General features: G+C 52.1%; 6 protein-coding genes across 6 annotated transcripts; 2 read left to right on the forward strand and 4 right to left on the reverse strand.

Moving 5' to 3' along the window:
* Positions 1–66: 66 nt before the first annotated feature.
* On the forward strand, positions 67–1,484 carry BO70DRAFT_385904 (uncharacterized protein; the record flags this gene model as incomplete). The annotated part of the gene is made up of 4 exons (XM_025545777.1): positions 67–240; positions 331–420; positions 479–1,039; positions 1,122–1,484. The coding sequence occupies 4 exons, from the start codon at positions 67–69 to the stop codon at positions 1,482–1,484; spliced, it is 1,188 nt and encodes a 395-aa protein (XP_025401533.1).
* A 308-nt stretch (positions 1,485–1,792) lies between these two features.
* tom1 (E3 ubiquitin-protein ligase TOM1) lies at positions 1,793–15,079 on the reverse strand. Its single transcript, XM_025540171.1, has 6 exons — positions 14,553–15,079; positions 10,589–14,465; positions 6,694–10,527; positions 2,689–6,636; positions 2,284–2,628; positions 1,793–2,222 (listed from the first exon to the last, which is right to left on the reverse strand). Exons 1-6 carry the CDS (start codon positions 14,598–14,600, stop codon positions 2,128–2,130), a joined length of 12,147 nt encoding a protein of 4,048 aa, XP_025401534.1. The 5' UTR covers positions 14,601–15,079; the 3' UTR covers positions 1,793–2,127.
* Positions 15,080–15,892: 813 nt separating this feature from the next.
* BO70DRAFT_360280 (peroxidase/cytochrome P450 family protein) lies at positions 15,893–19,984 on the reverse strand. Its single transcript, XM_025542741.1, has 7 exons — positions 19,320–19,984; positions 19,162–19,259; positions 19,056–19,104; positions 18,814–19,006; positions 16,581–18,759; positions 16,378–16,504; positions 15,893–16,320 (listed from the first exon to the last, which is right to left on the reverse strand). The coding sequence occupies exons 1-7, from the start codon at positions 19,584–19,586 to the stop codon at positions 15,991–15,993; spliced, it is 3,243 nt and encodes a 1,080-aa protein (XP_025401535.1). The 5' UTR covers positions 19,587–19,984; the 3' UTR covers positions 15,893–15,990.
* Positions 19,985–21,389: 1,405 nt separating this feature from the next.
* Positions 21,390–23,024, forward strand: BO70DRAFT_360282 (trans-2-enoyl-CoA reductase (NADPH) TSC13). The gene is made up of 3 exons (XM_025542742.1): positions 21,390–21,572; positions 21,624–21,839; positions 21,970–23,024. Exons 1-3 carry the CDS (start codon positions 21,539–21,541, stop codon positions 22,647–22,649), a joined length of 930 nt encoding a protein of 309 aa, XP_025401536.1. The 5' UTR covers positions 21,390–21,538; the 3' UTR covers positions 22,650–23,024.
* A 78-nt stretch (positions 23,025–23,102) lies between these two features.
* Positions 23,103–24,522, reverse strand: BO70DRAFT_332741 (putative alpha-1,6-mannosyltransferase subunit). The gene is made up of 3 exons (XM_025540931.1): positions 24,093–24,522; positions 23,585–24,018; positions 23,103–23,426 (listed from the first exon to the last, which is right to left on the reverse strand). The coding sequence occupies exons 1-3, from the start codon at positions 24,382–24,384 to the stop codon at positions 23,196–23,198; spliced, it is 957 nt and encodes a 318-aa protein (XP_025401537.1). The 5' UTR covers positions 24,385–24,522; the 3' UTR covers positions 23,103–23,195.
* Positions 24,523–25,005: 483 nt separating this feature from the next.
* Positions 25,006–26,025, reverse strand: BO70DRAFT_311045 (mitochondrial 54S ribosomal protein bL28m). Its single transcript, XM_025540172.1, has one exon. It carries the CDS (start codon positions 25,905–25,907, stop codon positions 25,269–25,271), a length of 639 nt encoding a protein of 212 aa, XP_025401538.1. The 5' UTR covers positions 25,908–26,025; the 3' UTR covers positions 25,006–25,268.
* Positions 26,026–26,187: the final 162 nt, after the last annotated feature.

Genomic DNA, 26,187 nt, shown 5'->3' on the forward strand with positions numbered 1-26,187 from the left:
GATTGAAGAAGTTCAAGAGTCAAGCCGATGCCCCGCGGGCAGGTGACTTTTTCGCCCTGCAGAAAAATGCTGCATCCCGTGACCCCGGATCCACCGCCCCTCACCGCCTCCAGACTCTGGAGATGTCGTAGCCTCAGGTGTCAAGGCATAACTAATGAAGACATAGTGATTAGTCATTGTTTATGGTGGACCAACGGCCGCCCGAGGGTCCAGAACGATCAACCACCATCTATCTATAAAGTACCTTGTTCTTCAAACATGAACGAGCCGTCTTCTGCTCCTATTCAGCCATCACCCCGTCTCGAGATTAGATCATACGCAGAGGATTAGGACTATCTTGCGCAAGAAACGACGGAACCCAGCAGTCGCTCGCAGACTTTGATCTACCATGCAGAAGATAATAATAGGTGGTGGATCAAAGTGACACTCTTAGGTTCAATCAATCACTAACCTCATCCACAATGCCGAAATCCATCAGGCTTCAAAGCATCAACGACGCGTGTTATACCAAGACTTCGTAACGCGAATTAACTACGACTCGATCCTTCTCCTCGCAGACACCGTAACTGAGATCACACTGGGGGATACGGCAACAACAGGTCATCAAGAAGGGAAGTTCGCGGTGGATGATGCCACTGGCACGACGGAAAGTCTCAATGTGTCCCTAAGATGCAGGATCCGAGAAGATCCCCTCAGAGTTGTCTATCCTTTGTGCGACGAGTTCCCTTATTTTCGGAAGTTCACCACCGACCAGTTAATAAGGGATGCTGAAATCACGGAAGGGGTATTTTGGGTATACAACAATGGCATACGATATGTTCTTAAGATAGTGAATCGCTCCATTTACGAACCTCGCGATACAGATGTCTTTCGAAAGGAACTGCAGAATCTCGAGTACTTTGCTGGTGTGCCGAATATTGTGCAATCAGCGGGGGTTGCAGGATCTACAAACCCTTATAGGACTTCGAATGGGAGTGGTGGTCAACTAGTCTTGACTGGTATTCTACTTGAGGCATATTCTGGAGGATCACTGCAGCAGGTTTTTTAGAGAATCGTGCTGCAGAGTACCCCTGGAAACAATGGCCCGTTCAATTAAAACCGTTCTGAACCGCTTTCATGAGGCAGCGAAAACTCATATGGATATAAAACCTTCAAATGTTGTCTTGGACAGTGAGGGAAATGCAGTTGTTATCGACATCAGTGGCATTGGAGGGATATCCCGTCAGTGGTGTTCCCCAGAGATTCAGGATGAACTGTCTCCTTTTGATCTTCCATTTAGCCAACGTCGACTTAATGATGTTTGGGCGTATGGGAAACTTCTCTCCAAGATCGGAGCGCATGCAAAAGACGACCCATTTGCAAAAACTTTGAAGCAGGTTGCAGACTGTTTAATGAAAGAAGGTTGCCAAACACGTATGAGTTTATCCAAGGCACTATCTCAGCTCAAAGGTACGGATAATCAGACCAGATATACAATGATGTAGCAGAACGTCATATAGCACCGTATAATCATCCCCATCAGCATCATCTTCGTCAAATTCGCCGTCGGTTCTGGCACCAGACTCCATTGCACGGCCACAAACCAGCAAGTCTGATTACAAAAAAGCTTGGATAATAAGGGGGCAAGGCTTTGCGGTCGTCCACCTTCATTCAGAGGTGCTGTCACACTGCCAAACAGTCGCATAGACGACTTTTCCCAGGGGTGATACTGTACGGAGTACTAGGCTGAGGCCGTCCTGCAATACCCTACCCTACACTGAATTACATCCGACTACATCCCCGACCACCCAAAGTAGGAACGAATCTAATAATTTTGACACAGCAGAAGGAAAGTACATGGTTCTGGAATGGGAAAATAAACACAAAAAAAGAAGAAAAAACGAAAAGCCCGCGATCGCTGAAGATCCCTGATAGAACTGGCCGGCTGACCTGCACTTCAACCGGTCGTCCCCCGGGCGCGATCCCTATCCTTTCCCCCCAAATTGTACATACAAACTAGCTAGAAATGAAGAGATGTTGAACGCCATCATATGCTTCGGCATTAGAGCGAGGACACTTGAGTGCGGAAAGCATGTCAAATCATAACTCATCGTCCAAGCAAACAAGAGAGACATTAGCGCCGCCAATTTATGCAAACCCGAAATATTCACTTCCAGCCGTCACCGCAGTGTACAGACGCTGTCTCAGAGTTTCATAGCTCTCGTATTCGGGCAGGTCCAGTTCTACGGCATTCAATTAGCATGCTGTACCATCGAGGGGCTCTGTAGGGGGTGGGGCACTTACGGTTGAAACAGGTGTGAGAGCTTGGAAGACGGTCCTTGTTGCCGTAGTCACGATGGATGTTGAAGCGGCTGACTCCGTTCATGCCCTCAAGTTCCTTGAAGCCGTTGAGTGGTACCTTACTCGTGCCCGTGACGAATTGTAGAAGCTTGGCCCGTTCTTCCTTGTCGAAGGAGCGGACAGCACGCCAGAACCACTGGATCTGAGGCGAGGAGGCGGAGTAATTGTGGTACTCGGTGTTGACCTTCCAGTCATCCACCTCAATCTCGGGCAACCCGGAGATCAGCAACTCAAGCTCCTGCTCGTTGAAGATGGAGATCAAGTCGGAGGGAATGATCTCGTGGAATCCTTTGTAATATAGTTTAGTCACCTGCCTAGCAAATCAGAATAGTAGGGTAGGATGCATACCTTTCAGGAAATTGTCCAGCTGCTCTTTGACAGAGCCCACAAGACGGTAGTCAACCACACGTTGAATGTACTCCTCCTTGTTCTCCTCAGTGACAGGAATGTTGCGGCCATCCTCAATGAGGTCGATCACTTGCTTCTCACCAAAGTCGTCCGTCTCGACGGCGAATGTCTCGGTGATGATGTCAGTGATGTCGTTTTCAAGCATCCAGAGGAGAGACTTGTAGTAGTCGAGGTCGAGGGTCTCCATGTCCTTGATGGACACTGATCGGCCGAGGATACACTTGTAGACCGCGCGGCTGAAATGGCAGTCCAGAACACGACCTTCGTAGAGAGCCTTTCCGATGATGCGCCCAATGAACTTGAAGAACATCAGGTGCTCCGAATTGACACCACTGAGGCGGTTGGGGTGGAAGGTAGTCCGGTCAGAAGCAACGGGAATGAAAAGTGCATAATTGGGGTTGAACATGCCGCGCGCGAGAACTTGGAACCATTCTCTAGTGACACCTCCAGCATCGACACCCTCTTCACCATGGAAGCGTACGTTCAGCTTGCCGTATTTCAGCTCGTCTGCTGACTTGAAGTACAATGACTTGAAGGAGTCAAGGAAGACCTGGTCTCGTCTAACCGACAGCTGAAGAGGAGGATGAGGGTGGCGGGGCTCGGCGCCACGAGAGTGAATCCGGCGGGTGAAGTAGTTGCGCTTGTTGTCAAACTCCAGGACCTTGGGGTTCTTGACGAGCAGCGAGAAAGTACCGCTCATCAACCTGGGGTTCTGGCGAACAAGCTCGTTGAGAATCTTGCGGTGCTCCTCGGTAAACTTGAAGAAAAGGCTCTCCATGTTCAGGCCGGCGTCGACTGAAGTAGTGGACACAGATAATTCCCTGCTATTGCGGGCAAGCGACGTATCTTTCAGCGTGGTGTTCTTGCAAACCACCATCAAGGCCTCAATCAGCGGCAGGAGAATAGTAGCCACGTTCAGCATATTCTCCTTCTGCCGGATAACGGACATACATTCGCTGAGCCTGGTCCACAGTGGCCCGAACGTAGAGCATTCGTACAGAGTTTGCAGAACATCCTCCTTGGCTGCACTGTCAGGCTGCTCAATTCCCTTCGACTTATCCGCCCGAGAGGGATCGAACAGATAATCGAGGGCTGTCAGAACGCGCAACAGTTTCGCTTGATCGGAGCTGGCCGGAGAAAACTTAGCCAAGGCCAAGCCCTGCATGTCGGTGCCAGTACGGGCCTGGTGAATATGCGAAAGTAGTTCATCAAGGTCGGTAAGAATGACTGTACTCAGAGTTTGAGCCTGGCTGACCAACTCGTTTCCGATAACGTCTCTAGCTCCGGGAACTGCGGACAGGTTGTTGATGGTAGAAAGCGTGTCTCTGAAGGTTTTGCCGTTGCATTCACGAGCTGCAAGGATATGAACCACCAGTTGCAGATTATGGTCGGGGACAACGGGAGGTTCAATGGTCCTTCTCTTGTGCTTCTCCTCTTCGGTTCGCTTTGCTTTCCCTTCCTTGGCGGCTTCTGCTGAGGCGCCATCTTCTGGCTGGGCTTCGGCTCCCGCATTTTGTGCAGTAGTCTCTACTGTGGGCAGCGGAGCATCGGTCATAGTAGTATCTGTGGCAGCACTTGCCGGTTCCGCTGGCTCGGGCTGCTGCTGCTCCCCAGTGGCTTCTTCATCCTGCGTCCGTTCAGACTGTTTGCCCTTATCCTTCTCTTTCTCCTTATCCTTCTCCTTCTCCTCTTCCTCTTGCTTCTCCTTCTCCCGGCGAAGTAAATATGTAAGAGGCTGCGTGATACTGCTGAGAAGGCTAGACAGCTGCTCCATGCAGTTCGGATTTTCCATGATCAGCTTCCGGTCGAGTAGAGTAAGCAATGAGTTCAGAGCGAACTTGTTAGCCCTGTTTTCCTTGCCCTTGCCCTTCCGGAAAGCCTTCAGCTTCAGGGTTGACGAAGAATCATGTTCACTCAGGAAGAAATAAGGGATGTGGGGGTTGTACTGAGAAAGGAAAGAAAGGGTTCCCAGGCACTGCTGCACAACCATGATCGGGGTCACCTCATTGCTGACGTTTGAAGATCCCTGGAAAGAAAGATTCCGCTTGACGGGGGTCTTCTGAACCGATGAAGGCTTGGCTCGGAGTGACAGCTGAGCGAAGCTGCGTTCAATCGCCGAGACATCTGCACTCCCGTCTTGCAAGACCGACAAGAGGAGACTGATGACCTCCATCCTGTTCTGACGGTTCTCGCAGACATTATGGAGGATGTCGTTTAATTGATGGCGGGCATTGCCTTGGAGCGGCATGAACATCAGACGCAGTAACGTGGCAACGCCGGCTTTGTCGAGCATCTGAACGATTTGACGCCGCTGTTGTTTCTTAGGCTCTTGATCATCAGCCGGCTCATGTCTGTGACGATGTTCAACCTGAGGGATATCGCCAAATTGCGTCAGTCGCCGGCCAGGCAAAGCACGAGCCTCGGTAACGAATTCTGGACCCAGAGTTTCAAGAATCTCATCGGGCTGGTCAGCCAGGACCGCTTGCCGCAAGGACGGATTCAGCGTAGCGAGGAAGCTCGCAGCATCCATATCTTCAGCTATAGTGGGAGGAGCGCCTGCGGTAGTCGTAGTTTGTCGGCGTGCAGTGTCACGTTCCCGGCGACGACGGTCGGCCGCCTCTTGCTGCAACAATTCTTCGCGGATCTCTGCGGGCAAGGCCTCCAAGAATTCTGGGTTGATTTCGCTGGGCTCTTCGCCAGCTGCAGCGGCCTGAGAACGTTGCTCTGCAAGCTGTTGCATGATGACTTCTTCTCTCAGTTCTTCAGGCAAGGCTTCAAGATACTCAGGGTCTATTTCCATCCCAGTGATGTCAAGCTGACGGCCTCTGATTGTAGTGTGCACTCGGGGAGTTGGCTCCGACGGGCCTGTCTCAGTTTCAGGTGCCGGTGCTGCGGCCTCATCGGCAGTGTCGGTCCGCTGTACATCGTCCATGGGCTCAGTCTCAATGCCCGAGGCTTGCCGTTCCGCTTCCTGTCGCTCGACTTCTTCCTGTCGCCTAGCGTTCTCTTCCTCTTCCTTACGTTTCCGCTCCTTCTCCTCTTCTTCTTTGGCAATACGTTCTTGACGTTCGCGCTCCGCACGCTCTTCTTCTCTCCGCTTGCGCTCCTCTTCCATTTGCTTCTCCCGCAACTTTTCTTCTTCCATCGCAGGAGGCACCAGTATCTTCAGCAGAGAGTTGACCACACGCTGAGACTTCTCAACGAATGTGGTGCTGAACAGGATCTTAGCTTCCTCTTGCCAACGGCTTCTGGTAGTTGCCAGAGCAAAGCTCACGGCCTGAGAGGGGTCGTCACGGGTTCGAGACGGCGGTCCTTGCTGTCTACCGAGCCCAAAAATGTCTTGGATACGGTTTGGCACAATAGCACGTCTGTTGACATGGACGTGGATACCATCCGGGCGAGTGATAACCCCAAAGCCTGGGCCTCCTTGCCCCCCAATGGCCTGCATAATGGCGTTCATGAAGCTAACAGGGCTGTCCATAGGGAGCAGACGCCCGTTGGGCATAGGCTCCATCCCGTGGACCCAGTCAGTGAAGGCCTCATTGCCAGGCACACGAGGTTGACCAGCCGCCTCAGGGCCACGGTCTGCTCGAACGAGAAGGGGATTTGTACCATCGTCGTTTCCGCGAGCCGGGATTTGAGTTCTGTGAAGACGGTAAGGGTGGATAGGAACAATACCGTGCCGACTGGGCATGATTCCAGTAACAGCAGCCCAAGCTGGCTGGGTGCCACGGAACCGGTGGTGGTGATGGCCACGTGGTGGATGCTCGTCACCTTCCCATCCCCATGGCTCCGCCATATCTTCTTCATCATCAAAGCCCTGGTAAGATCCCTGATCGTCATCGGCATCCTCGAGTTCTTCCTCAAGTTCGTCCAGTTCTTCATCTTCTAGAATAATATTAGCAACCGAGACACATTCAAAGTAGTCTCGCGGGAGTTACATACCCTCTTCTTCGGCCAAGTCGTCGTCGACGATATCATCATGCATGTCACCAAGGCTATCACCCTGAAGATCCTCAACTCCGCCAGCCGCCTCATTGAGAACGCGGAACAGGTCGTCAAAGCGTTGCCCGTCCTCGCGCTGCTCGGCTTGTCTGAGACTATCGGCCAGCTCATCCTCGAACTGGTTCATGATTTCAGCTTCTTCATCGTCCTCAGACATATCTTCGCTTTCCCATTCATCATCATCGCCCTCCTCTAAGCTGTCATTGTCATGATCACCAGTAATTTCACCGGCAAGGATTTCGTCATCCTCCATATCCGACTCGTCGTCTTCGTCATCATCGTCCTCGTCGTCCTCATCGTCATCCTCATCATCGAGAACAACTTCAATATCCATGCCGTTATCACCAGGAAGGCCTTCGATGGGACCCATGTCATCATCCTCTTCGTCACTAACCACTTCGCCATCGTCTTCTGCCATTTCTTCTTCATAATCCATCTCCTCGTCGTATTCATCGTCGTACATCTCATCGTCATCTCCTTCCGACTCTTCGGAGCTAGTCTCTTCCTCGTGGTTGGGTTCCAACATGCCTAGTGTAGAGTGGCGGAAAAGATCAGGGGTTTCCTCCCGTTCATCATCCATATCAGAGACGGAAGTAGCTGAGGAAATGTCATCATCTTCTGCTTCACCGAGAGTGGAAATGTCCGAGGACTCGCTCAGGAGGACGGCGGTCTGAGTAAGCTTGTTGAGCGGGCGTAGGATGTACTTGATGACTCGCTTGGAGGCCGGGAAATTGAGGTCAATCTCAGCGACGGAAGCCGTGAGAGCGGAGATGAAGTGCTTTTCGAACATGGTCTTCGCCAGCGGTCTGGTGGACGTAGGGAAAGCCGTGTCACCCGACACGAAAGCGTAACCACTCAGCATCTTGTCGAATAGATCGGCAAGGGACATCAGCCTAGAATACTTGGCGTCAAGGGACTCATTCGAGCTATTCGCCTCCTTGTATGATCGTAGTGCGTGCTCCAAGACAAATCTGCGCACAAAGGCAAGCTCGGGCTCATCATCCTCATTCAGAGGCTGCTCATTGCGTCGCCTTCCGGGCCCACCGAATTCACCAGTCTTAGTGCACAGAGCAACAAGCACACGCATGGTCCACGCAGATGTGTTACTTCGCTTCTTGAACGCGACAGATTCGTCATGTTCCATGGTCCCAATTGGCACCAGGACATTTAGAAGATAGTTCAAGATGCCCGACCGAGGCTTCGAGGGGGTAGTCGCGAGGGGATCCGCCTTGCGAGAGAAGTTGATGAATTCAACCTTCGTTCGGTTGTAGGATGAGAGAAGCTCCGTCAAGCACTGTAAGAGGAAGCACCGATAGATATAGATCGGATGGTCATCTGCTTTGAATGTTGGCTTGTCTGATTTCTTGGAGTTGCGTGCACCCTGCGCATCAGTGCTAGCGACAGATGGAGAGGGTTCATCGATTGACATCTCGACATCAGTTTGTGTCTCCGATTGCTCAAGAGCAGGAGCCTCCGTGCTTTCGGCCGGGGATTCTTTATCGTCGACATCTTTGTAAGACAGAAGTTCAGACAGTAGGTAATGAATGACACCATCGGGATTTTCCACTACAGGTGGCTTCAGATCAGTGGCCTTGCCCTTCCCCTTGTCCTCAGAAGGAGATGCACCGCTGGGTTGGTTCTCCTCGGTCTTGCTTGAATCACCAGCCTCTTCCTTGGTCGTCGGAGCGTCTGGCGGGGTATTCTTCTTGTTAGACTTCAAGGTAAGAATCTGGGGCCGCTGCCGGCTGTCATATCGTTGCAACTTCAGCTTCTCATTGGAAATTTCCACGAATAGTTCAGGCGATCTGAGCACCAAGTGGTAAGTCTGACGAACATATCCGGTTGTGTCAACCTGTCGGGTTGATTTCGATTCGAAGTTGGCAACGATCTCACTTCTCATGATCTGCCGAATCGTATCCTCATCTTCGATGATATGTCTCAAGATCAACATGAAAGCGCCCTGGAGTTTCTCATTCGTGGAACTGGACAATTGCTTGACCATGACGAAAAGACGCTGCAAGCTTCGCTTTTCTCCCAAACGCACGGCGATGCTGCGGCTTCGAGTGAGAACAACGAGAATCCGGCAAATCGAGAGGGCCAATGTATCGTCCTTGCCGATCCGAGGTAGGATTTCGACTAGCGCCTCATAAAGCTGCATTTTCTGGTCCTGGGACACAAGGGACTCCTCTAAATGAGCCGGGCCTTCATCTTCTGGATTGGCATTATCAGGCAGACTCCAGCGAATTTGAGGCGGCTGGGCATCGTCCGAAAGCAACTTCTCCAGGACAAGCAACACATGGCCGATCCAAGGGAATGATTCGTCTGCCGTTTTTTCGTTTGACACTTGAATGAATCCCAGGAAAGTCGTAAAGCACTCTTTGAGTTCGCCCAATGTCGCGGTGTACATGTCTCGGTCCTGGACAACCAAGGCGAGAAGGTGGGCATAAGCAGCCACCTTCTTGCCAGCTGCTTGGAAGTTCTCCATCTGCAGGGAGACCAGAGACTGGACGAGAATTTCACCGACCTCCCTTCTAAAGCTTTCGGGATCACGGTGTCTCCTCGTCGCAGATGCGATCAAATCGGCCAACTCGAAAGAAACGTCATGGTGCTCATTCAGGATGTCCAGACAACGCTCAATCAAATTGGAGCGGACCGTCTCACGTTCCTTGTCCAAGTCTTCAACTGTTGTTAGTTCCCGTCGCCTTGCTGGTTGTTCAGAGCGTTGTTCTGTGGACTGGTTTGCTGTCTGACCAGATGGCTCGGATGAGCTAACACCGGCAGCCGAGGGGTTTCGAGGAGCAAGGCTTGAGGAATCGTCGTGCTCATCCCCTGGGCCATGCTCATCATTGAGGATATGAGTCAAGGCTCTTGCTAAGAATTCTGTGCCATGTCTAACTTCACTGTCCTCGGATCTGCCTTGACCTTGTTCCTGGCGCGACCCGTCCTCGCCTGATCTGCCCGAAGCTTGTGCTAACAGCATGGCAAGAGCAGAACGCTCAAGGAACCCGCTGTCAAATTGAGGAGCGTCCCCGAGAGCTTCATCCGAAGCCTCAGCCCCAGAGGCCGTAGGCCGAACCTGTTCCATATCATTGGCAGGAGCTTCGGCCCTTTCCGGGGCCCGCAGCCAGCTTTGAGCTCTGCAATATTCTTCAGCGGCGATAAAGACGTTATTGCAGCGGTAAAGCGCTTCTTTCGCGAGCTCTGCATCAAAGCCTCTATCCAGTAAAGTGCCCAAGCGATCCTTGTTGATACCAAACGTCCTCCTTGGGACATCAGACCACATGGGGGCGGATTCCGAACTCCGGGCAGCTCCCGTTTCATATTCACCGTCAAGGGATGAACGCAAAATATCAACTAAGCACTTGACAACAGAGCTGGAGGACTGGGCAGCGAAATCTGAATTCCACATGTCTCGGGCCATCGGCAGGATTTCCATTCGAAGATCCACCAAAAATTGGCCAGGCTGGAAGTAGTCGGGTCGGTCGCGCTCCCGGTCACTGCTCGTCATGGCTTGTGTCTGGCTGGAGTCGACAATGTTCTTGCCCGAAGCAAGCTCAGAGAAGAAGCTGAGGATGATCTTGATACCACCGTAAGCAGAGGTGAGTCGCGCCGAGACATCCTTTTCGGAGTCCGAAACAGATTCCGGTGGTGTGAGAGCCTTGACGTCCTGGACAAAGAGCTCACAGATATCCCTCATGACTTTGAGTCCACCTTGTCTCTTGAAGGCGAACAGGACCAGCGTCAGGTAATGCGAGTGGGGACGATCTGCAGTAGCTATTACACAGTCAGCGCCTGATCTATCAGTAATTAGCAAAGAAAAAGAGACTGAACCCACCTTCGAACAGAAGATGCGAGAACGAAGAAAGTATGACAATAAGGTAAGCGAAACGAAGCTTGGCACTATCACTTGAGTTTGGAGGTTGGAACTGCAGTTGCTCGATCACAGCTTGTGCAATGGCCTCCGCTACCATAGTTGCGTTTTGCTTCTGGTACAGATCGATTCTCCGTTTGCCGATGAGACCAAGTCCCAGGTTGTGGAAAAATCCCGTGATCGATGAGGGTAGCGAGCTAAGAAGATACCGAAGAGCCTGGACATTTTTGAATGCTACGCCATCTTCCGGGACTTTGGTCTCCTTAGGCTCCTGAGCCACACCCGGCTGCGGAGCATCGCTAGCAACTGTACTCTCTCTAGGGGTCTCCGCACTGGCAGCACCAGCAACAGTTGCACTTCCTTCCGAGTTCAGGTTGGTAGGAGCAAGGCTAGTTCTCTCGGGTGTAGTTCCGGACTGTTGAACCTTTGTTGCCTGATCCCAAGTGTCCGGGATGTTCTTTTCAAGTAGTATCTCCTCCCACACACATGCCGCATGCAAACCTCCCAGCTTCTTGACGAGAGAGCGATAACGATCGGCTAGATTCACCTGTGCAAAAGCGGAAGTTTGCTGACTAGGTCGAGTCTGGTACAATGGCATGGAATAGATCTCACGGAGGAAGTCAGTTAGGATAAGAGCAGCTCCCATATGTTTGGCGAAGTATGTCCCTCTCTCCTTGGAGGTAATGAGACCTTCTTTGCCCTTCTCTTCGGACGCATTTCCGGAAGTCGGCTTGATCAAAGGCGTAAAGAAGCCTAAGTATTCAGGCTCTTTCCAGAAAGCAGACACTTTGTCGATAGCCAGCTCTGTTCGGTGAACGAGGGAAGGCACGACCAAGTGAGGCTTCGTTTCTGCCAGCATATGCACAAGAACAGCCAATTCCTGGTTGGCATCAGTATTATGGAAGTCAAAAGGAAGGCTTTGTAGAGTTGCAAAGTCCAACACGAACTCAACAGCACCTGATTCAATAAAGTACTGGCAGTTGGACTGGTTTTCAAAGAAAGCCCCCAAGAAGCGTACAACCGGGTACAGATAATCAGTAGCAGTAAGACCAGCTGCGTCCACATCCTTGGGCTCAATAGCATCACTCGAGGATGGAAGGATCTGGTCTAGATCGCCCATTTGCAGCTTTCCACCGTTGGGGAGCAGACTGGATGTCAATTGGGGGACACCGAAAGTGGAAGCATTGTCGAGCTGATCGTCATGGTCAACGCCGATTGCCTTCAACAAGTGAGAGGTAGAACCAGAAATGGTCGGCTTTCCCTGCGTATCCTCTGTCCATAACTTCGCCCCCATACCGGATGACCAAGCCTTTGTTCTGCACAGTAGCCCAACACGCGCAACCATCACGATGACGGCAGTCATCACGTGAGATTTCAAGGCTGGATGATGCCGGACTAATTCGTCAAAAGTGGTACCGAGGGTGCGGACCAGATTGGGGTCATCTTTGAGGCACTTTACATGCTCGGGATTCTCGAATATCTCGAAGAAGCTCTCCAGAGCATCGGACGACTTGAAAAGATCGAGTCCGGAAGCATTCAAGCAAATAGCACCAAAGGCGGCAGGGATGCATGAGAGGGCCTCTGCAGCGGACATGATTCCAGGTGCCAAGCGCACATCCTTGGGCCTTACAACGGGATACTCCTGAGGCTTTTGACCATCATCTGCTGATTTCTCGGCGGCACCGGTATCGGCTGGCTTAGAGGATTCGCCTTCAGGTTGAGCATCTTCCGTCTCAACAACTGGCTTTTCTGGGGTCTTGAGCTCAGACGAAGTCACGGCTTCCAAAAAGCTCTTGCTCAGACCAGCCTCAGCAATCACTGCATAACTGGTAGGCTCGTTGTGAATGAAACTGCTAAGGATGTTGACCGCATTGCTCCACACATGAGAACCAAATATCCGAGCATTTTCGAGCACCAGGCGCAAGGAAGTCAGGAGCTGGGGAGAATCGATCAGGTTCCGAAGAACCCGGTCAAAACCGCCGCCATTGTGCTGCATGATATGGTTCACGAACCGGAACATCCAGCGCAATGTCTGTTGCTGAAAATACGGGATCTGATAGTCAATAGATGGCGTCTTGTGCTGGGCGGGTATTCCAGCCCCCTTGGACACACTCTCGAATGAGGACTTGGTTTCGAAATCTATTAGATCAGAAATTGCATCGAATCCCTTGGCATTGGTAAGGGTTCCAAGCGCATCACGGACCGCATGAACAAAGGTGTCCAGAAACTCCATGATGCGAGAATAGACTCGACGGGCCTTCTCCGTTCGGAGGTTCAAGACGTCAACGAACATGGGGATTAAACCAGCAGAAACGAGGGTCTCCGGAGTTCTAGTACTAGAGCCTGGAAGTGTTCGCAACAGAGCTAGCAAAGCGTCCCGCCACTCGTCCTGGCTACCATCATCACCATCACCGTCCTCTGAGCCCAGCTCATTGACCGTTTTCCGGGTTAGGAACATAAGCACACCATGGTTCACATTGACGCTCAACGCAGCACAAACATCAATTGCCCGTGCCTTATGTTTTGCAAGAGCATCAAGGGCATGGATTGCCAAGGTTTGCAAAGTCCGTGAAACCTGAAGATCACCGCTAGCGCCTAGATGAACCAATTCACCCAGCTGGTAGGCGAGTTGAAGACGCTTAGGCTGCTCCATATCGTACTGGAGGACTTTTTGTTGAAACAAAGCCTCGGGGTAAACGTAAGCCAAATTGGTAAGGGCCAAGATTTTGATCGCCAGAATTTGTTCCCGGGTTGAGCTAGACGTCGCTAACCCATAAGCTGTACGGATTCTGTGAAGAAGCTCATACTTCGAGTCATCCGGTATGTCTGCATGCAAGGCAAGGAGATCCTCGGGCTTTGACGATGAGATCTGGGAGTGGGGAATGTCGAGAGTCTTTCCACCCTGTAGCCCCTCGTCGGGTTTCCCGGGAGTACCGGCCACAGAGGTAGGTGAATCTTCAGCAGTAGACATACGGCTCAAGCGCGGGGTAGGTTGAGTGTGACTTCTGCGTAGAGGGGTTGGTGTGGTAGGCTGCGCCGATGGTCCGCTAGCCCCAACTTCTGGAGCATTTTTCACGGGTTCAGGCACGCCAGAAGGGTAGTAAAGCAGGCGCACATTACCCCACTCGTCCCAACCATCCTTCTCTCGCACAAGCGAAGACATATCATTGGCATTGTGTTTGGTCTGAGGTCCCTTTTCCTTCGGCTTAGTCGTTGCGGTCGGCGACGACGCGGCCGCTCTGCCGAGCACGAAAGGGCGGGGAAACGGCGCGGCGATCTTCTGTAGCTTCTCCAAGTCGATATTGTAGTGGGCTGCTAGCAAGCTCTGCTGGAGGTGAGATCCACCCCGCTGGCGAGAATGATACCGTTGCGCCAAGCAGAGAGACAGCCGGAGGGTGGACTGAAGAAGGGACAGTGAGGTGGTGTTCAGAAGTTCGCCCAGGCGTTCACTGCTGCTGTACAAACTGCGGTTGCCACATTTCTCCAGCAGCAGCCTGGAGAAGTCTATGATAACCTCTAGAAGCTCCCGGTCTCCTTCCGCACCATACCCAAGAGTAGCTAGCTTGGTATCGACATCCTGAGGGGTTGCTGTACTCTCACTTTGAATACAGGACTCCACCAGAAAGTCTCTACCAAAAGGCTTCGTCTGGGGGCCATCGTTGAGAGCGTACTTCTCGATGACAGACGCTAGAATCTCGTCGAAGCGGTTCAGGACGTTGATCCAGTGGTACAGGTCACCTCTGGGGAATGGCCATATGCGAGAAAAGGTGTTGAGGTGTGAAGGAAGCTCTGGAACTGGGACAGTCGTGGCACGGGTTACAAATTCTGACAGGTAGGGAGACTATATTGAAGAGAAGAGGGGAAAAAATCAGTCAACCCGACAACGACGCCAGACAGCACGCGGGGTGGGCGAGGAAAGGAAACTTACGATCGTAGCCTCGTGTTTCTGGCTCGCCGCCTTCTTAATTCTCCCCATGATGACGATCGGAAAGACTGGCAATCATGAGGAGGCTGAAGAAACTAGGAGAAAGCCTCCTAGGGAGGGTGGGGGAGGTCGTAGAGACCGGGTCGCGGAGCAAGGCGCGAGAGGACCTTATGACGTTTTTTTTCGGATCCCTCCTGCCTCAACAAAAACCGAAAAGTGGAACGCAGAGAGGGAAGTGAATCCGGGCAGTCCTGCTAGGTCACAGGAGCGCGAGGGGAAAGAATGAACGCAGAGATCTCTGCTCGATCGATGAGGCTCGCGTACGGTCGGAGAAAGTGAAGGCAGATAGGACTGGTGAGCAGCGGCTTCAGCCAGTGTCGCTTGGGGGAGGGAGGGGAGTCAAGGATGACAGGGAAATGGTGCAGGTCGTTTCAGCCTGAGATGTTGACCACCAAGTACAAGATCGAAGCTCGGGAATGGAGAGAAGAGAAGAAGCACGCGATGGGGAGGCGTGGGGAGGCGAGGAGAAGGTGGGAGGGTCGATGGAGGAGGAGAGGCGGAGGGAAGTTGGTGTAGGGACGAGTCCGGTCAGAGTTGGAAGGTTCGTGAAATTATGCCGATGATGGGCTGGGAGCTCCGGGCGGCTCTCTCTGCTTCCAGCTGGTCGCGGGTGTGGACTGTGGCTAGTAACAGTAAGTACTACAGTCACTAAAGACACTGAGGGCCGGAGCGGGTCTTCTTCCTTCCCCGCCAGCCAGCACTCAGTCACATACATAGAGGTGACTGAATGACTGAACTTCTCTTCCTTCACTACTGTATTCTCCCTCCTCCCACTTTGGGCTTGCATCGGAGCCTAAGCCTGCTAGTGTGGTGATGCACCTGCATCAGGCCGCTCCTCCGAAGACCTTGCCTTGCTTGGGTTTGTCTCACTTCCGTCTACATCCCCCTCCCCCCTCAGTTGGTATCTAAAGACCACTCACTCACCAACATCCCAAATTGGTCGATTTTCATTTGTATTCCAAGGATTGGGTACCATCCTCATGGCTTGGGGGGATGGACTTCATAAATGGTCAGTCAATCACCACCGGTGAATTTGACCGGCCCATCCATCCATCACCTGTGAACAACATATGCCCTCGGGAAGCTGATTCACCCGGCATGCAGGTGGGGTGAATGACAAACAGAGAGATGCATGAGTGACATCAGGAAGGGGGACATGAATCTTTACCATGATTAGAAGTCACTTCACTGTTAGGTCCATATAGTATTCCACTACAGCATGATACATTTCTTACAATATATATCTGGTGTGTGTGTGTAACAATATACTTACTAGGAACCTCTGCATACATATCTCATCTGGTATTAAATAAAGGTGCTATGATACACATGTGTCCCCTTTGTCCCTTTCATTCTTTCACCCCCCATTCATACACCCCCCCTACTTTGTCGGAAGAGGGGGCAGATCGCCATCCCACTGGATCTTCATGGTGGACGGGAATGGCCAGAAACTGGTTTGGTCGGCGGTCATATAGATCGCGAGTCCACCGGGCCCAGCGAGCTTTTTGAGCTGACCTTGAACTCCAGGAGCACGTCGAAGGTTGTCCAGTCGTCCGACAACCCGAAGCATGGTCGTCAGTGCTAACTTGCACATGCCCATGCCTAAGCATTGGTGAGGCCCAAAGCCAAAGTGAGCGTACAGACCCATGTCGCGATCGAGCCTGACTTTCTCGGGCTCTGGGAAGCTGACGGGATCCATGGAGGCGGTTACCTAGAAGTGATTGTGAGTATACAGTGGTTGGATCGAGATGTAGATTTTCCCGCTTACTAGGTCACAAACTAGGATCTGGCCTGGCTTGAAGGTCAGCTTCTTGTCCCCATCGTCGACAACCGTTGGCTTTGCCACTACTCGGGGCAGGGCGACAGAAGCCCGCAACCGAGCGCCTTCCATGAAACTGCAGGTAGATTCAGTACATGTATGAGTGTGATAATACCAATAGGCAACAGTGCAAGGAATTGGGAAAAACTCACTATCGTAGAAGCAGGCTGTCAGCCTCAGGCGTATTTGCTTTGGCCAGCCGATTAATATCAGGTAGGTGAGCAGACCCCTCTTCGGACAGATAGTAATCCAAGCACTGCGAAAAGAGCTGGGCTTGGTTTGCCACCATTCCGCCCGCGGTTGGTAAGATATGCGTCCAGACTATTTCAGCAGGAGGAATATGGCTCGCAAGTAGTCGCTGGATCATATGGATTCCATAGTCACTGAGAGCATCATGGCGATGTAGACTGCTGATCAGATTAGCGATGAAACCGGCATTGTTGACAAAGTCCACGTTAGCCATTGTCAGCCGCCCAAGCTGTTGGGTAACAGTGCGGGCACTCTGATTGAGCTCGAAGGACTTCCCAACATCTGTATCGTAGAATATGGAGGCGAAGACAACCGCTAGTATGTCGTAAAGCTCCGTATCTGTATAAATGCCTTTGGGATTTGAATCGGTCTTCAGAGACAGCGAAAAGACACTTGCGCAAAAATGTACCTGGGCAAGGTTTGCGATGTCTCGAACGATGTCAACTTGGTGGACCCCGGCCACTTTATACGAATGCTGATGCAAAAGCTTCAAGGTGATGTCTTCGTAGAATTTCTTGGCCTCACTCTCCCATTTTTCACGGTATAAGGCGGACCCCATCAGTTTACGTGACGCAGCGTTTGGTGGCCTATCACCCGACAGCATGAAATCTCGGCCATAAGGTTGGTTGCTGTGTTGCATCAGGAATTCGATCTTTTTGCCCCACGTTACCTTAAACGTGTCTTGGTCGCTGAGGATAGACATGCATGCAGAATTGGAGTTGATAAATTGGGGCATAGGTGTATAGTGAGGTCGATCCCAACTGTAATTCTGAGCAACCGAGAGACTCTGCAGAATCTTCTTGTTTTCAGAAGGGATGACCAAGGGGAAATGTGCGTAGATGGAATCCCCCTTGACATAATTGGGAAATGCACGCAGCACTAGCTTGTAAAATACTTGGCCTTGATCAACAGAGTCGAGAGGCTGTATATCACTGTAAGCCCAGTTTGTTAGGTGATTCGGGTTGTAATCGACCGTATAGAAGCGATCGCCACGAACTAGAGCAACCGCGTCGGAGAGAATTGCCCTCGATATCGTAAAGTTGGTGCACAACCCACTGCCAGGAACCAGCGCTGCCTTTGTATCCTCCACAAGGATCCCTGGATACATCTCCACCTGATCGGGCACATCGTAGAATCTCTTAAGCTGATCAGCAATGTATGGATCCGGATTGATCTCCTCAAAGGTCTTGTACGGTGTGAGGTTGAAGTAGTTGCGGAATTCGTTCAGGGTAGCCAAGTTCCAGGACCGAGCCTGCATTATACCGAGTGCCTCGATATTTTTGAAGATTGACGGAACGTTGCGGGCCCCAAAGGCACCTGCGCAATCTTCAACGCTGTCCGCAAACAGATTCACGAGGTCTCCCTCGTCAAATGACCCATTTGGGTTACGCTTTAGCCCAGCGAATGGACGTTCTTGGGGCTGTTCTGATAATCCAGCTTCCCACTGAGCAACGCCTCGGAGAAATTCGTCCAACGGGATTTCTTCGGGATTCCTTCCAGGGAAAAGTTCCTGGTACATTTGCCGCGCCCATTTCTCATCCCGCTGCGATATGCAAGAATGCCAGCGGTAAATCAGATTGAACTCAGCAGAGACCTGGTTACCCGTGGCCTCACCGGCAGCCTTGCTCAGCAATCCGTCTCTCATATCAGCTCGAGGGTCTAAGCTCCAGACACTGTCTGTTCGATTGATGTTCAAAATTGTTCGAACGTAATCTTTTAGGATGATATTGATGTATAGACCACACGTTACCAACCGACCAGTCTGGAAAAGATCATCGTCGTATATTGCATAGGCGGCGGAATTCGATTCGTCTGGTTTGGTGAAACGACCGCGTTCATTGATTCTGGCCAAGTTCTCAACCACATAGTTGTGGAAACGGTTGAACATCAACAGAAGCACTCCAACGCCGGGGGGGAAGCCTAGAACACGCTTGCTGGAGAAGCAGTCTGGCTTAAGCTTGCCATCCTTGAACGTTCTGACCAAGTTTTGTTCGTCCTGGTTGTTACCATAGAGAGGCGCAAGGTCCAGATATGACGATGTGAGGCTCATTGTATAATCCTTACGGTCCGTCTGGAACAGATCTTGGTATATGTCAGTCACAGACTACAAAAATACACAGGCTGTTCAAAGCTTACCGTGAATGATGATCGACGCAAGATGGAACAAAACACTAGATATCTTATTCGGATGTTCCTTATACTCATTTCGTTCCAAGAGAGAAGCAAAAAGCGTATTTGGATCCGGAGGCGTCGGGGACTGAAGGGTCTTTGGTCGTATAGATCTTGCGTAGTGGGTCCTGGCAGCCCCAATCTGAGGCCACAGAATGTTCTAAGAACAATTAATAATGATCATACGAGAGGATGTAAGGCAATAATACGTTTCCTGAGCCATCGGCCTTGCGGTAGGCATTATCGCGACCAAGGTAACTGCAGACCGTTAACGACAAGACCACCATTAACACCCTGGATTGACGATTTGCTTACGAGATAGGGGGATGCTGCAAGTCATCCCACAACTGCTTCAGGAACGTATTCGTCAATCCGGTCTCACCTCTGGAAGTTGACGGCAGACCCGCGGCGAGCTAGATTGGGTTTAGAAAGCGCTCTACACCTCATGTTCAAGAAGAAGCTGACAAACCGACCTGGATGACTCGTTCCATAATATAGTGCCTATCATTGACGGGCTCCCCCGTAGCAGCATCTTTGGCGAACTCTATGAGGGCCTTGACTTCGGCGAGGTCAACATGTTTCAAATCCCGGACAAGCCCCGTTTGGCTTGGTTCTGTCACATATGAGCCATCACCAGTTGCAGTCGGCAAGGGCCGTAAGGACGCGGAGATGAGTTTTTCAACCTGAGAAACGGTATTCCCTATGCCATTCATGATGGACGGCTTGCTTTTCTCGACCATTGTGTGCTAGAGCATGCAAGGCGTGGCCAGCAAAGCCAAAAATGCCGTCTTTACATAGCAGAACAGGATCAGCCTCGTGATGCGATCGATGCTCGCCGACATGAACGATAAGATGCGTTGGTGGGGGAGAAGGGAGTCCAGATCTAGAGAAGACCACGGACAAGGTTCAAGATGACGGATGCGTGAACCTTGAGAGCAGAAGAACTGTTACTCACCTTAGAATCAATGGGCCGGAACCGATCTGGTGACCGAGGAATGCGACGGCGACAATGTTGAATGCGGGGAGAACCAAACCCGGAAGAGAAACCCAAAGCCCAGGAAACTGGCACGAGCCAATGTGTGTGTGGAACGGGGTCCCAAGGAGGTAAATACACATTCACAGTGATGACAAACACGTGTGCAAATGCATGTGAGGGAAAAGAAGAAACAGAGTCAGCAGGTATCCCCAGGAACGGGCTTTATAGGGCGGCCAAAGAGAGGCAGCCAAGTCGGCAACCCCGATGAACTGGATAAGTTCAGTAGGCATTGGCATCCTGTCTCCGACGGAGGAATGCTCCATAACTAGTACCTTTGCGTCAGACGGCTCTCTGATTCGTATGAGACATCGCCTCAGCTCAGTCCACACACCACATGCAAGGCTAACCGATCGAAGTGGCATCCAAAGAGACGCTAATTCCGTCAGTCGTTATTGGGGGGAAGGGGGGGTTGGTGGTGTCGAACCGGAGGATACGAGATGGGGGAGGGAAGGGGGGGGGAAGGGGAGGGATGGGCCCTGCACTGCTGGGCGGACCATATCTCGATCGATGCCTAGGCCGGCTTCAGATGAAGAGAAGAACCGGCCGACAAGCTGCGGCTGAAGGTTCAAAGGCCGCCTGGGGGGCCTGAATTAGCGATTGAGGACTTGGTTACAAGCACAACCGGTACGTAACCTCCTGCAAGCTCGTCCCCAGTACTCCGTCCAGCCAACCGCTCAGCCGTTCAGCTGTTCCGACGGGTGTCGCGGAATCAAGGACATTGGGCAGGGTGGGTTGTGTTGCTGCAAGCCCGCAAAGGCCGGCCCGCATAAGTGCATAAGTTCTAGGTGAGTTGTTTGCCATGGTCGAGTTCGCGAACCATTGCTATTTGTAGAGCCAACCTGAGATTGCCGGGGTATACTTACATGCCGCTAGCAGAGAGCTAAAGCGATGCTAAATGGTGGAGGAAGAGCAAAGGCTGGCTGACAGGCCGAGGCTAAGGCGACACTATTGGCGCCTGAACAAGGCCTGGCCAGCCCGAGAACTCGAGGCATCCAGAGCGGGCGCGTCTGTTTGGACACATCAGTCTTATCAAGGACATGTCGCTGTTGCTACGTGGATAGATACTACTACACATAGTCTTGTTTTAATCTGGCCCCAAATTGGTGCTCAGAAATTGGACTGTCTGGCCTGCGCCACCATGTGCCGGGGCAACTTGATACCATGACACTCTCGTATTATTTGGCGGCATGCGGATCACTTAACACTTTTGTACACCATCATGTGGCGATGTACATGCAAGATGTACCGGTACCTAGATATAGATGTAGATCTGTAAGCCTTGGAATAAGAAAATCCCAGGCAGATGAGGCGTGGGAACGGCGTGAACAAACAAACCAAAGACTGAATGGCATTGTTGCACCGAGTCTGTTGTGTTGAAAGCAGGCGGTCAGTCAGTCAGTTGCAAGCCGGCAGATCGGCCGCCGAGGTCCTTCAGCCGGCCGGGGTAAAGAAAGCTACTAATTAAGCGGCAATTTTCCTGGCCGCCCGCGGGCCCCAACCATCTGACCTTTTATCCCCTGCAGTGTTTCTAGCTCTTACTCAGGCCACTAATTCACGTTGCCCAATTGGCCCAAACTGGCTCTAGCTATTCGTCCATCACAAGTCCTCTGATAACTAGGTAACTTGGTGACAAAGAGCATCTGTCTGTCGCTTGCAATGGCGTCTCTCACCTTGGTCGTTGAGCCTCGGGGTACGTTGCCCGCCGAATGATATAACCAACCTCCGCTCACATTTGCGCCAGGCAAACCCATCAAGAAGCTCCCTAAGACAGTCCAGGTCACCTCCGATGCCTCGACGGGCGAAATCTACACCAAGCTGGCGGAGGTCTCGGGCTTCTCCATCCACCGTCTCCGTATCACTAAGGGAAGCGACCGGACGGTAGTTCCCAACACTAAGGACGCGACCGTCGATGGAACCGGGCTGAGGGACCAGAGCGTCCTTCACGTCAAAGACCTCGGTATGTCGCTAGCCCATCTCTCCTCACCATCATCACCATCAACATCACCACTCACCCACCACTCACCACCATACTCATCACCGTACACCCTCACTCTCACTCAACTAACACAACCACCCTCCCCCAACAGGCCCCCAACTCGGCTGGCGCACCGTCTACATAATCGAATACCTGGGACCGCTCTTCATCCCGGCTCTCTTCCTCTTCCCCCTCCGGCCATTCATATACTTCAACTTCGCGCAACCTCTCCCGGACCCATCCTTTTTCCAGCTCCTGGTCTGCGCCCTCCTGACCCTCCACTTCGTGAAACGCGAATATGAAACGATCTTCGTGCACCGATTCAGCAACGCCACCATGCCGGCGCGCAACATCATCAAGAACAGCGGCCACTACTGGGTTCTGGCCGGTCTGAACATCGCGTACTGGGTATTCCGACCGGACTCCCCCGCCGTGAGCACCCAGGACTCCTTCCTGCTCTACAGCGGTCTGGCATTGTACATCATCGGCGAACTGGCCAACCTGAACGCCCACATGATCCTGCGTGATCTGCGTCGCCCCGGTACCACCGAGCGAGGCATCCCGGCCGGACTGGGCTTCAAGGTCGTCACCTGCCCCAACTACTTCTTCGAGATCGTCGCGTGGGTCGGTATCTACCTGCTTAGTGGCATGAGCTGGAGTGTCATGCTCTTTATCGTGGTGGGGTCCGCGCAGATGGCTATCTGGGCCAAGAAGAAGGAGCGTCGCTACCGGAAGGAGTTCGGCGATAAGTATAAGCGTAAGCGCTTCGTTCTCCTGCCGGGGATTTACTAGATGGGGGTTGGAATTGGTGGGCTAATCTGCATCCCTCTCTCCCTCTCGTATGTTATATGTTAGCAGGGAGGTCCGGCGGGTGGGGAATCCAGTGTCTTGTCTGGCATAACTAAGCATAAGCCTCGTGAAGGTTTATTTATGCCCTGACCCCGACACTTTGGACCGGAGATGTGACGGACGTGACGTGATGTGTCTGACGGTGGATTTGTTTTTTCATGTAACCTATCTATTACTCTTTTCCAGATTTATAGTCTGTTGTAGATTCTACGAGTTATACGCGCCTCACGCGGGGGAATAATAATCAGGACGGACAAGACAGCAAAACATTGAATGCATTACTTCATGCAGGAATGGATGCGATGCGCTCGCTCTATGATACAAATAGACTAGTAGGAAGGTAGACCGTACGTGGGACTCCAAACACCAATTTGGAATGAGTTCGGGGGGGGGGGGGGGGGGGGGAAGAAAAAGCATACCCAAAACTCCTGAGACATTGATCGTCCCCATAACACAACAGAGAGAGAGAAAAAAAAGAAGAGATGAGGTCTACTCAATCTTCGTTTTCCCCACCCAGGAGCGATAAAATGGATCCATCTCCTTTTCGCAGTTGCGCTTCGTATCCGTGTCACATCCCACGAAACGGATGACGAAATCGCCTTCCTTGTAGGTCCCATCGGCGCCGGCAGCGGACGAGTCTTTGCTGTACGCATTGATCACACGCTGGGGAATAAGGGCCAGTCTGGCCAAGATGGTCGGGTGCCATTGCACGATGTGATCCTGACGAAAATGGACGTGTTAGCCTGGCGAGGTAACACGAAAAAAGCGAAAACAAAAGGTAAATAAACGATGAGACACTGGCTCAGATTGAATGATCATAGATTCAATCCCAGCCGGAAATAAAGATCAAGACAGAAAAGACAAAGAGCTTTTCTTACCAACACATGTGTCTCAGCTTTAGCGAAGTTATAGGTGCGGTACAGAGGATCAAACCAAAAGTCGAGGAAGAACTTGGCGAATTCGCCTTGTCGGAGGACAAAGCTCCCGGGACTCATGTCTTCATTGTCGGTGGTGATAATGATATCGACATCTTGGGGTTGGATATGAGAGAAGGTCTTAATGATGCTATCCGGCGGGACGACGGGGACGTCCTTGCGCATTAGAGATTCCAGGCGACTTTTTTCCAACACATGCGAATCCAGCGACTTGATCGGGTTCATGATCAGGGCATGCGCGTCCAGGTGGAAAAAGTACTGCGAGTAAGGGTGGGAGGCCATCGCATGACGGACGGCCGGGACAACGGCCCAGCTCTTGGGGGCGTCACCCAGGGTGGTTTCGTAGTCGGACAGGTTGGCGAAGAAATTCGTGTAGCCTGATTACATTTTGTAAGACATTATTGAGCGCTTAAATCCTCGATACGAGGCTTTCCTTCCCCGGTTCACTCACCATGTCGCTTCGCATAGTCCTCTCTGTTCTTGACGATCTTCTGGGTGTACCCCTCGCTGAAACGCACCCGGTCCAGAACGGTGACGATGACGACGTCGGGGGTTCCGACCGGTACGGCGGCGGTGCCTGTACTTGTGTAGAAGAGCTGGGATAGCAGGAAGAAGACGACGAGGAGCGCAAAGCTCAGGATGGCCACGGCCTTGAACTGTTTCCTGCGCTGTAACGAGAATCGCGACGAGCGAGCGTACGGAGGCGCAATCGGGGTCTTCCGCGGGGGTAAGGCGAACTGCATGATGGGCGGATTTGTCCCCAGCAGGGATAGATGCTGGGTGACCAAGGTGAGTGCGTGGTATAGGAGACGGTGGCGGAGAAGGGTCAGAGTTGAATAGGATCCCGTTGGATTAGTACATTCTAGCAGGTAGACTGGACTAGTAGATAGAGAGAGGTAAGGTACAATGCTCACTGCATGTAACTTCTCCAGCGCGGCAGGCCCTCCCGGATCCGGCAACCCGCCGGCGGATCTTCGTTGGTCCGAAAGATCGCAACATTCCAGAACATGTCGATTACTACTTGCAACTTGCAATGGCCTGGATATGGGAGGAGATCTTCGGGGTCTGGCCTTGATTGTGGATATTAATAGCTCATTTCTCGTGTGATTGCGGCTGTTTGTATTCCGGATCCCTGTTTATGCTGCGTTTATCCCGTTGCGACGCGGTACTACATATATACATGCGTAGTTCCTATATCACTTCAAGGCAGGGCAGGAATGGCTCAAAAGTCCAGAACCCTGGCAATTGAGCGAACACTGATCAATTTTACGTGAGCTGCGCATCCTTTCCAGTTTCCCAGCCCTTGGCCAAACTGCCCATCATTGACCTTCTCTGGAACTGTCCTATAAGCACATGGAGATAGATCAAACCCAATAGCATTGGCAACATATAAATACACTGAAGAGCGACTAATGCGAATCCAAAACAGTCAATGCAATATTTCAATGGCTGTACAGTCATCTCCACCATCTGCAAGATATCAAAGCGGTATGCAGACACTGTCGACCATGGCCGGACAAATAGTAATAATACAACAGACGCCCATCCGTTGGTCACCAGATAATTCAAACGAAATCGACCATCCCAATTCGACCCAGCCGTGAAGCTAGTCTTTCCTCCCAGACCCCTAGTACTGCTTCTTGCTCAACGTAGGCTTCGTGATATCTCTGATGTTCGTCCCCTTCTCGACCTCGGCCTTGAGATCAGCCTCCTTCTGCTTGACCCACTCCTCGAACGTAGGCGGTTCCGGCAGACCCAGCTTTTTCCTCTCTTCCTTGAATTGTTCCTGGATCTTGGGCGTCTGCATCACCTTCCACCGCAACTCCCAGCCAAACATTCCAAGCTCCCTGATCCGCCCCGGGCGATCGCTGAGGAGGTAGTTGTCGAGGCCACCGGACTTGTAGATCGTGCGCAGAGCCCTCCGTGTCACCTTAATGAACAGGTCCTCACCGAGCGCTTCGCTGTGCAGCTTCTTGCGACGAACGTTGGGCTTCCACAGTCGGCGGGTTTTCCCCTCGTTGCGGCCTTGGGAGATCTTGTTTCCGAATTGGATCATGGTGCCTCCGTAGAGACCGGAGTTGGACTGCTTGAAGACATAGTTCGGGCCGTAGGGGTAGGGAGGGATGTAATCCGGGAGGGTTTTCGTCTTCTGCGCGGCCAATGTCGTGGAAAAGGAACGTTTCGGGGTGGTGACGGAGAGGTTGCGAAACGCCGCAGAGAGGGAGAACGGAAGGGACATGGCCGATCGACTCTGTAAGCCGGCCATTGTGTAGATCAAGAGGTCGATGGGCAATCGACCATGCCAGAAATCGACGGAGGGAAAAGGGCGATGACGGGGCACCGACAGAGCAACGATAGCAGCAGCAGCACGATCGATGGTCTCCCAGGATGGAAAGGTTGGTGGAAAGAATTTGGGGGTCCCGCTGACCGCCTTGGCCACGGGCGGCTGTCATTGATCGAACCCGGGAGCTGCGCGTGAATTTCGGCCAGAAGCAACAGCATCCAGACTGCCAGTCTCGTCCCTCTTCCTCCTCGTCTCCCCGTTG

This window comes from Aspergillus heteromorphus, assembly GCF_003184545.1.
Source record: "Aspergillus heteromorphus CBS 117.55 chromosome Unknown BO70scaffold_6, whole genome shotgun sequence".
Lineage (NCBI taxonomy): Eukaryota > Fungi > Ascomycota > Eurotiomycetes > Eurotiales > Aspergillaceae > Aspergillus > Aspergillus heteromorphus.